This window comes from Aphanomyces astaci (genome assembly GCF_000520075.1).
Source record: "Aphanomyces astaci strain APO3 unplaced genomic scaffold supercont1.56, whole genome shotgun sequence".
In the NCBI taxonomy this organism is placed as follows: domain Eukaryota; phylum Oomycota; class Saprolegniomycetes; order Saprolegniales; family Verrucalvaceae; genus Aphanomyces; species Aphanomyces astaci.
Window position 1 is genome coordinate 329,297 of NW_009798319.1, and position 8,990 is coordinate 338,286.

The following is an 8,990-nucleotide window of genomic DNA, read 5'->3' on the forward strand; positions in this document are numbered from 1 at the left end:
GAGATGTTTTGCAGCGTTTGTTTGAACTTGGGGCTGTAGAACGACACGAGGCAGATGAGGTACCCAAACCCAGACGCAACGATCATCGCCCGTCCCGTGTTGGGCTGACCTTTGAGTCGCAGGCATGATGGCAACAAGTTGGAATCGGCCATCGCTTGAGTCAGTCGAGCGTACGGAATGAAAAAGCCAAACGCCATGCCCATTTGCGCCGGCATCATGAGCCACTCTGACAGTCCAGAGGACATGCCAAGTCCTAGACTCAATCCACGATCGAGAAAGTACTCGTCCGTGGAAGTCGTCGCGAGGCCTGGGGGAAGGGATGCCAGAACGAGAATGAGTGCTATGTTGGACACGAACAGCGTCCACACGGCCGCCACGGTCCCCTTGGGCACGGCTACTGCTGGATCTTTGACAAACCCAGTGACCACCGTGAGGCTTTCGACGCCTGCAAACCCCACCGTCGTTGACGGTAAAATGCCAAAGAACGCCGACGAAATATCGCCTGTGGCCCACGTTGTTTCGTTGGTCGCGTCGTCCACAAGGATGGCGTTGGCTTGAAAGTTGACATACGAGAGCGACCCACACACAAACAAAACGGTGGGCGCGAGGCACAGCACAACGAACACGAGCATAAACCACCACACGTACTTGCCCCGCGATTCCAAGATGAAGATGAACACTGCGTAGAACAGCAGCCACAAGATCGGTTGGTAGTCCTCGTTCCAGTTGAAAAACGTGGTCGCAAACTCGGTCACGTACAACACCGACACGGACGCAAATGAAGTGTACTCGAGAAGTTCGAGGCTGCTGAGGAGAAATCCAGGGTAATACCCCAGCACTGCTCGAGCCAACCCGTACGAGCCACCGGGAACTTTTCCCCCAACTTCGGAAACGCACGCCACGTAAATGATGTACGCTGCCCCCATCATCACGAATGAGAGGAAAAACGGTAAAAACCCTGCTCCGAACGAGACGTTCCAGCCGTAAAACTGCCCACCAATCACGGCTACAATGCCAAGGGCCCATACGTGAATGGTGGTTGCTTTGTCGGTCGGGTCCACGAGTGCATGATTGATTTCGACTACCTTGCATCCATCAGCAGGAGCAGTAGGACCCAACGACGTTGCCGGCCTCGTGGTGAAGCTTTTGATGCTCACCGTCGGTGTGATAGATGTTCGTGATAACGTTAGTATGCCCATGTTGGCGCTGTCTTGACGACCAAGTTGCGAAAATGGAAAATGACCGGTTGGGAACTACGGACACGCTAAATTTAGCACGAGGGGCAGTCGTCGTAAGGGTGTAACCGCGACGAGAACGGGAGCGGCGAAGCTTCACACCAACGCATGCAACTACCCCATGACAGGATTTCGCACGTTGATTTGAAGAGCAATGGTTTTAGGGCAAGACGCAGTATTAGTGTTGGGGCATGGTCCCCCTCCAAGGTCGTAGGTGCCGAGGAATGACTGACTTGCTGTACGTTGTTTGTGGCTCACATGAGCAAGTACGCGATTGAAACGACGAGAAGAGTTGAGACACGTCGACAAATCTTGTTCAGCATTTCGAATCAAGATGGAGATTCCCAATAGTTAACATTGCCGTGATATGCTTGCAAGTTACTATTAGTATCTACTAGTACAACGTAGTAATAGTGTAAAATACATACTTCGAAGTGTAATACTTTATGCTACAGTAGTATTGTTGGTAGGGAGGGGTACAGTACACTGTACTACCGGTACAGGACTTCGACCTCGGCGTTACAGTATGTATGGAGCTGTTCTCTTCATGCGTCGTTTGCTCCGACTGACTGTCATCGATTTCGAGAATGGAAACGCTCGTCTAAAGTTACGCCAAACGTGTCTGTCATGCGCAATTCACGAGAAACTGTGGTTCCATCTCATGTCATCTCTATTTCCCACACTAAGAGTACAGTCTTTCTGCATGATAACAGCTGCGGCCAGATATTGTGGGTTCTACACTCGAAATTTCCAATGTTCGATTCGTTGACACTATGAATCGAACAGTGGGTGGTTTCAGAACCGATAAAATACCTATGTAACGTTAATAGTATAATTTATAGATATAGAGATGGTTTGAACCTTTGACGTGAAGTGGCAATAAATCGACCTCATGATTTGATTCGCCACAAATACGTTAATTCAGCCAATCAAACAGTAATCCCTGACTTGGCACGGCAGCATGAGCGCCAACACAGTTTACCACTGCCTATTCGTCTAGGGTTCTCATGCAAACATGTACTTCACAAACTTGATTTTACGACGAGAAGGTTCATCATGTGCTGACTTGGCCACCAGTCCACATACAAACGTAAAATGTAATGAAGGCATCCATGACGGACATGACAGCGAGCGGGCTGGTGGAGCAACCGATGCGTCCCTAGACCGTAGGGCCTGCTCGGCCAGGGACTTGAACCAGCAAATCGTGCAAGCGGCTGATGTCAACGACTTGCATGGCCTCCTAAGCAGGTTATGCAAGCAGAGGGCCTCAGCATGCCCTGCTGACTCAAGGCCCTGGCCGAGCAGGCGCTGTGGTCTAGGGACGCATTAGGTGCACTAGTACTCTCGCGGCATCATCTACCAAGGCATCTAGAGTATCTAACCACACTCTCGTATTGCAGCACCTGCTAACCATGCATCAATCGGTACAACACGAGGATGGTATGACTTCCCCTCACCAAATACCAACTTGGTCGTCGCTGTATTTCTTAAGTATGCCGCGCCCAGTTGTGGGATTACAATTCTGATGGGCTCTAGCAATATCTACGCAGCGCCGCGAGTCGTTTGCACTTGATTTGAGCGCGATAGAATGAAAAATGACTGTGTGGCGTATGTTTGAAATGCTTGCGAAGCGACAAGAAACAATAAAAAAATCTGAAAATAGCTTCAGAATCGTCTTTTGATTGGCTATCTGTGGTTGAAATTTCGTTCGATTTTGGGATTATTGGCCTGAGATATCGTTCCGAATGTCTCCAGTTTTGCGGAACGGAGGAAGTACTAGGATTACGTCTCGTGTTTTCATGACAACACGATACTACGTAGTACTAGTACTCAATAAACTACTATGTACCGGTATACTATAGACTGTAGTACACTGTATAAGCTTGTCTGAGCATAACACAGTCGAGATGAGTGTAGACGGGGGGCAACAGCAATCAAGTACAGTAGCACTCGGGGTAACGTTACATGTGCGCACGTGATTGCTCTCGACGGGAGTGCGGTGTGTTGTAGTTTCCTTGAACGTACCGGTATCGATGATGGTGGCGTCGGAGTTCGCTTCGACGGGCAAGTTTCGAATTGCGCATAACAGAACCCCAAAACAGCAAATTTCACCGGAATTCACTACAGTAATATGCCAGTCCGCATGGTCTGGGGTACAGTACTGCGCTGTACAAGCACGTACTATTAATAGTAAAACACATAGGGTCATGAACATTATCAAGTTGAACGCTGTCGCAATTGTCAGAGGGCACGAAGCACCACGTATGAAAGTTCGAATAGAATACATGTGATTAAAATACTTTATGTGTACTACTAGTTAGTGCTTAGTCGCCCAACTTGGCGAGTGCGTCGAGCATTTCCACGACTTGGTCGTACTCGGCACACAGTTGCTCGACTTGAGCCGGGGTCACGTTGTTGGTGGTGTTGGCAAACACGTCGTCGATGGCTTTTCGCTGCTTGGGGTCCAACGTCGTGGCAAAGAAGTGCTCGACCATGAGTTGGGTCTGCCTTGACGAAATGTGGCCCAGCATGAGCTTCTTGTTGACGCGGCCCGGGCGGACGAGGGCCGGGTCGAGTTTCTCGGGGTGGTTGGTGGTCATGATGAGGATGCGCCCGGGACTGTCCACGACCCCGTCCAGCACATTTAGCAGCCCCGAGAGGTTGAGTGTGTCCTTGGAGCCCCCCCACTTGGATGTGTTGACCACGGGTCCGATCGCCTTGTTATTTCCTTCCACTTTACTCGTCGAAACCAAATCCATCAAGTCCAAGTCGTCTTTTTCGGGGCTCGCTGGATCGGACGACCGCGCAAGCACAACGTTGGACGCGCAGTCGACGTCCTCCATGACAAACACAATGTTGTTAAAGCCGAGCTTGATGGGCAAGTCCTCCCCCGCGAGCCCAAACTTGAGGTCGAACATCATATCCATCAGTTCCTGGTTGGTCTTGATCTTACTCAGTGAAATGTTGACGATGTGGCGTTTGGTGTGCTGGGCGATGGCTTTGATGAGGCTGGTTTTGCCCGTACCCGGGGGGCCGTGCAGCAACAGACCCAACTTGTACGGAAACCCGGGGATGCCAAACTTGCCGCTCTTGTGGAGAAAGTTGCCCAGCAACGCCAGCAACGGCGCCTTGTCTTCAAAGAACAAACTGTCAAATGTCTTGTCTTCGCCCAATGCATACCGCTTGTACTTCTGGACGGCCGCGGCGCCGTATGCTGACACAGAACTCGACGCCACGTACATGTATCGAGACTTGTCCTTTTGGTGCTTGGCCATCACCGCGGCCTGGTAGCTCTTGTACGCTCGGTGCACAAAGTCGTCGATGCGAGTCGTGCCATCCGCCAGGGACGACCGCAAGAGGAATGTGACTGTGGACTCGGTGACAGCATTTCCCCCACCTTCGTTGTTGTCTTGGATTTTTTCTTGGCCAGACTTGATTTCGTGCATAAACTCGACCCCTTCCTCAATCTTGACCCATGCATTCAAAGGGGGCAACGCGCCAATGCCGAGTGTTTGCAGCTGGTCGCGTTCGCTGCTGTCGTCGTGCGAGTGAGGCTGGCTGGCCTCGTCGTCCGTCGCGGCATCAGCGGTGGGCTTGACGTTCTCGAGCAATTCGTACCGCCCAGACTGGCTCGTCATGTCCAAGTGCTCGCTGAGGTAGATGGAGATGGCTTTTTGCAAGATGTGGTTGTGTTGGTCGTGGTCCCGGACTTTGCCCCACGAGTTGAAGTGCTGCTTGATTTCAATACGGCGAATCACTTCGTGGGTAGATTTGGTGTGGCGAGAGCACAAGTACGCCCACAGCCACCCAAAGTGGGCGGTCGATTCGTACAGAAACTTGAAAAACACTGGAATCAAGAGGCAGATGAGCGTGTCTACGACCACGTTGTTGGTGCGCATGGAGTTCATCATGCCGAATTGAATCGCTTGGGAGTCCATGATGGACGGAATTTCGAGGGATGATTGGAAAATGGCAGTCTGGGTAATTTCTTTTGATTGTGGGTGTTGGAACCATCCATTTCAAAGGACGTGTCAAAGACGTACTGTACTACCGGTACAAGTACAGAATACTACAGTACTAGTAGTAGATACTCCGGAGTACTACGTAGTACTTACTACGTATTCGCAGTTGTCATAGATTCTGCGATCAAAATCAAGAACAATTCCCTTGCTGCAACAATAGTATGGTTGTTCCGTAATCATTTTTACCAAGAGCCCCTGTAACCCCGGAACCCCTGGAACCCCTGAACCCCTTGCGCTTACATACAATGCTATTCCGCTATAATGAGTTGTTTTGAATTTACACTTGATTTGACCATATGCCATGAATAATATGGGTTTTCTAAGCCAGGAGGCCCAAATGATCACAAACAACAGTAACGTTACTATTGTTGCCGCGAGGGAATTGCTGTCAAAATCAATCACCTTTCCCGTATGGATAGAGTGAGATTTTGCCCGAAAACAGACAAAATTGTAGTACTACGTAGTACTAGTACAGTACTAGCACGTCCAAGTCGTAAACTAGTACTGTACATACATGGAATGGTCACGAGAATTGACCGCTCACACGACGATGATATGGATGCATTCAATTCTGATTGGTTATAATTCAATAGATTATGTTTCAACTCACAGTCAATACAAACATCAAGTAAAAATATTTCGTCGTTGAACAGGCCTCGTCCGGGTACTAGCGGCACGGCCTACGGCCTACCTGCCGCTTTTCCCGACGAGAGGAATCGATTGGACATTCGGTGAAGTGCACGATTGGGGCTCACTCCTCGCCAAGGCACCGCCTGCACAAAATTATACACACGACCTCCGCTACGCTGCGGTGCGCGCAATTTTGTGGGCGGATGCTCAGTCGTTACTCGCTACAATAAGGCTTGGTCAATGTGGAAAAAAGAAAAGAAAAAGATAGTATTGAAACCGGGGCCTTTGAGACCCTATGTGCTTGCTTCCCACTAACAGACAATAATGACTATAAAAGAAATAGATTTGTTGTGTACAGGTCAGTATATTTCTGAGAAAATTGAATTATAACCAATCCGATTCGACCATACCCATATCACCCGTCGTGTGACCGGTCAATTAATGAGCCCTATGGTAACGCGATGAAATCATTTCGGAATGCTCAAATTCGTTAAGCAGGGTTTGACCAACCAAAATTCTGATAAATTGGCGTTTTTATCACACTGACCAGTGTGATGGGCCACAAATTCACCGAAAACAGCCGTTGAAATTCAAGGATGCGCGCACGATTCACGAATAATTCCCTCATTAAAACTTGACCTGAAATACTGAAATACTATTTCACTGTCAATGAGGGAATTATTACATCCGGATACACCTTTCCCTGAAACCTGGGACTCCGTCCAACCCCCGGTGAGTACACACGATGCTGGGCGCCAGCGCACGCCGAGTGCTTCGTCGAGTACAAGCAGGCGCTCATGCAGCTCGTGACCCTCGCTCATCCCAACGAGGACTTCGACTTCTACCTGTGCACGGACGCGAGCCACGAGTTCCACGGCGCCGTGCTCACGCAGGTGCCCACCGGCCAGGCGCAGTTGCCCGTCGGCGAGCAAGACCATCGTCCTTTGGCCTTTGTCAGTGGTGCGTTCGACAAGATGCAGCTGCGGTGGAGCGTCACTGAGAAGGAGGCGTAGGCGATCATCTACGCTGTCAAGCGCCTCGATTACCTTATTCATCGAGCGCGCGGCTTCACTATATTGACGGACCACCGCAACCTGGCGTTCATCTTTGGTGTCGAACCGTCGCCGGCACAGCCGCGCTACCTAGCGGACAAGTTGGCGCGCTGGGCCGTGGCCCTCACCTGCTTCCGCTATGACATCCGCCATGTGCCCGGTGACGAGAACGCCTGGGGCGACATGCTCTCACGCTGGGGTAACCGGGCAGCCACGGTGGACGCCGTTGCACTACCATGGGTAGCTTCCGATGACGTCACCATCAGCAACAATGCCAGTCCTCTGGAGTTGAACTCCAGTCGGGCACTCCAGGTGCGACGTCTGGTGACGGTGTCACCGGTGACTCCGTCGCAGCTCGGCGCCGTCTTCGAGTGGCCGACGCTCGAGTCACTCACCATCGTCCAACGCACAGCGAAGACTGAGTTCACCAAGATCAAGGCTAGCTTGGTCTTCGACAACCCCGACGGCGTCGGGCGCATCAACGGGTGCATCTGGATCCCAGCCTCCGCCTTGGACATGCAGCTCATCCTTCTCGTTATCGCCCACGCCGGTGCGATGGGCCACCGTGGCCAGGCTGCGACTCGGGCGGCGCTGACGGGCACCTACTCGTGGCGCAACGTCACCGAGGACGTCGCGCTCTTCGTGCGCCAGTGCCTCAAGTGCATGTGCGTCGGCAACGGCACGGTGCCGCGTCCTCTCGGTGAGACGCTGCACGCGACAGTCCCGAACGAGCTCATCCACTGCGACTTCATGTCTATGCCGGACGGTTACGTCCACGTCATCGTCGACGACGCGAGTCGTTTTTGCCAGCTCACGGTCCACGACGGGTGCCGAGCGGTCGACGCCATCGATGCACTTCAACAGTGGTTTGCGAACTTTGGCGTCGCACCCAACTGGGCGTCGGACCAGGGACCCTATTATAAGAACCAAGTCATGGAAGAGGTGCGCCGCCAGTACGGCGGCGTACATCACTTCTCGCCAGCCCACTGCCCGTGGGCTAATGGCACCGTCGAGGTACTCATGCGCTCCGTCCTTAAGACCATGAAGACGGTGCTCGCCGAGCTGCCAAGGAGTGGCGCTCATTCGTGCCACTGGTGCAACACTCGTTGAACCACTCTCCGAGTGCGAAGCTTGGCGCCGATCACGGCCATGACCATGCTCCCGCCCGGGCATGCGCTTTCAGCCTACCGCGTCGTGGACGAGGTGCAGGAAGTCCCGGAAGCTTCCCTGGCCCGCCTGCGTGAGAACGCCTTTATTTAGCTCGCTGCAGCCCGGGACCAGCTCCACCGGGAGGCCGCCAAGACCAGTGCCACGCTCCGGGACAACGAGCGTGCGAGACGCAACAAGAAGCCCAACGTAAAACAATTCTTCTTTAACCTCGGAGATTATGTTCTAGTCGGCCAAGTTTCAGAGGCATTCGCCAAGAAACTTCAAGTGCAATGGCTCGGGCCGCGTCAGATTGTGACTATCGTACGCGACTGGGTCTACCGCATCGAGGACCTGCGCAATGGCGCCATCACGACGCACCATGCCTCGCGTCTCAAGTTTTTTGCCGCCCGCGACTTGCTTGTAACGCAGGCGTTGACAGATCACGTCGCATACGTCGAGGGCGGCCACCTTGTTGAGTTCTTCCTCGACTGCCGCTTCGACCGGCCGACCCACTCGTGGATGCTTCGAGTCAAGTGGCTCGGGATAGACTTCCTCGAGGCCTCGTGGGAGCCGGCGGCAGACATGGCCACGGACGTGCCAGTCATTGTTGCCGCCTATCTGCGCAAAGTGAGCCGCGGGAACGGCAACGTCGCCAAGCTCAAGACGGCGCTCGCTATCTCGCACCCAGACGTCGTGTAGACCATGGGGGAGTTGTTGGGTGTGGAGTATCTTAGCAAGAGACAGGTAGTATCCTTGCAAGCGCACTCCATTCCCATTGGTCAAGGATCTGTCAACACGACCGAAGAGAGCTCGATAGGGGATGCAAATGTGCGTTGTGAATCAGTAGATCTAACTAGTTAAGACCTTTTACATAGTCAGTCTTCTTTTACCTTTGAACCCGG

At 52.4% G+C, this 8,990-nt stretch overlaps 3 protein-coding genes across 3 annotated transcripts in view; 1 reads left to right on the top strand and 2 right to left on the bottom strand.

The window, feature by feature from the left end:
* H257_14315 (hypothetical protein) overlaps positions 1–1,227 on the bottom strand; it is a gene marked incomplete at its 3' end in the record, with an annotated part of 5,045 nt that extends 3,818 nt beyond the window's left edge. Inside the window, exon 1 of the mRNA XM_009842079.1 lies at positions 28–1,227. Within this exon, the coding sequence (XP_009840381.1) occupies positions 28–1,199 (1,172 nt within the window). The 5' untranslated portion in view covers positions 1,200–1,227. The remainder of the gene's footprint in view (positions 1–27) is intronic.
* A 2,332-nt stretch (positions 1,228–3,559) lies between these two features.
* H257_14316 (hypothetical protein) lies at positions 3,560–5,173 on the bottom strand (the record flags this gene model as incomplete). The annotated part of the gene is made up of 1 exon (XM_009842080.1): positions 3,560–5,173. The coding sequence occupies one exon, from the start codon at positions 5,171–5,173 to the stop codon at positions 3,560–3,562; it is 1,614 nt and encodes a 537-aa protein (XP_009840382.1).
* A 2,915-nt stretch (positions 5,174–8,088) lies between these two features.
* Positions 8,089–8,787, top strand: H257_14317 (hypothetical protein; the record flags this gene model as incomplete). The annotated part of the gene is made up of 2 exons (XM_009842081.1): positions 8,089–8,179; positions 8,210–8,787. The coding sequence occupies 2 exons, from the start codon at positions 8,089–8,091 to the stop codon at positions 8,785–8,787; spliced, it is 669 nt and encodes a 222-aa protein (XP_009840383.1).
* Positions 8,788–8,990: the final 203 nt, after the last annotated feature.